This window comes from Crocuta crocuta, unplaced genomic scaffold (genome assembly GCF_008692635.1).
Source record: "Crocuta crocuta isolate KB4526 unplaced genomic scaffold, BGI_CrCroc_1.0 scaffold636, whole genome shotgun sequence".
Lineage (NCBI taxonomy): Eukaryota > Metazoa > Chordata > Mammalia > Carnivora > Hyaenidae > Crocuta > Crocuta crocuta.
In genome coordinates, this window is record NW_027530380.1 from 504,777 (window position 1) to 505,927 (window position 1,151).

The 1,151-nt window shown below is 65.4% G+C and overlaps 1 protein-coding gene across 1 annotated transcript in view; it reads right to left on the reverse strand.

Annotated features, from left to right (window-relative positions):
- Positions 1-1,151, reverse strand: part of ANO1 (anoctamin 1) — a 75,248-nt gene that overhangs the window by 39,220 nt on the left and 34,877 nt on the right. The window contains 1 exon segment of the mRNA XM_077766562.1: positions 77-237. Within this exon segment, the coding sequence (XP_077622688.1) occupies positions 77-237 (161 nt within the window).

A 1,151-nucleotide genomic window follows, 5' to 3' on the forward strand; every position in this document is an offset into this window, starting at 1 on the left:
TGCCTGTGGACGGTCTCAAGAAGGAAGGGCGGGCAGGGGCCCATCCAAAGTGCCGGGACGGCGGCGCTCCGCTTACCCCAGAGGGCCATGAAGACCGAGAAGAACACGGTGGCGGGGTTGTCGAAGAGGTGGCTGGCCCGGGCCGTGGCGCACGCCGAGCTCATCTTCCAGTAGCTGCAGGTCTTGTCACACAGAGGACACATGGTGATGTTGTGTCTCTGGTCACACATCTCCATGCTGGAAGAGAGGGAACAGGCTGCAGCCCCCGGGCCGGGACGCGGGCCGGGACGCTCACACGGACAGACACCGAAACCCAAACGCCATCCGCTGTGTGAGCAGGGGCCTGTGGGAGCGTCCATCTGGCCCAGACCGACTTTGAGCACGAGCATCAGCCCATCTTCACTGAAGATGAAGAAAGAAGCCCAGAGGGGGAAAGTCACTTGCTTAGGGTCACACAGCAGCGTGGGCACTGGGTCCTGGTCTCTACCTGCAAAGCCCACGCCCTGCACGACCCTCACCGACTGCTCCTGGGTCCTCCTCGGAATATGCCTGCCCTCTGTGCCCCTGGCCAGAACCGCCAGCCCCAGACTCAGTTTCTCCTTCTGGAAGACGAGGAGGGGGGCCGGAGCAAGGCCCTCCCAGCTCTGGCCTGGCCTGAACTTTCTCCTCCCTGCTGACCTGGACACGCGCTGGGCTAAGGATAGACACCAGGCAGGAGCGCTCTTTCCCAGGCGCTGAACTGGGGGCCGTTTTCGTGTTTTGTCTCCGGGTGCACACGATCCTATGCCCGATCGTGCCTGGCCCGCAGCGGCCGGTGTTTAAGGAACAGCTGCTGAGCAGCTCGGGGACCCTGCTCAGCCCCGCACCGTGGGCGTCCTGGCTCGCTTCTCACTTCTCAGTCACACTCACCAGCTGTAAACACACAGCGCACAGGCCGCGCGCGCCCGGCGTGTACCGGGCCCTGGAGGCGCGAAGCTGGAGTAGCAAGGCTGCCGCCTCGGGGCGCCCGGGGGCGCGATGCCGTGCGTGGGGGGAAGGCGGAGCCGGCACACCCGGGCGGTGGGCAACACGGCCCTTGGAGGCAGCTGGCCCTGGCTTTGGGTCTCGGCTCTAGCCTTTGTAACCTGTGCGGCCTGACGGGGCGTGTGTGC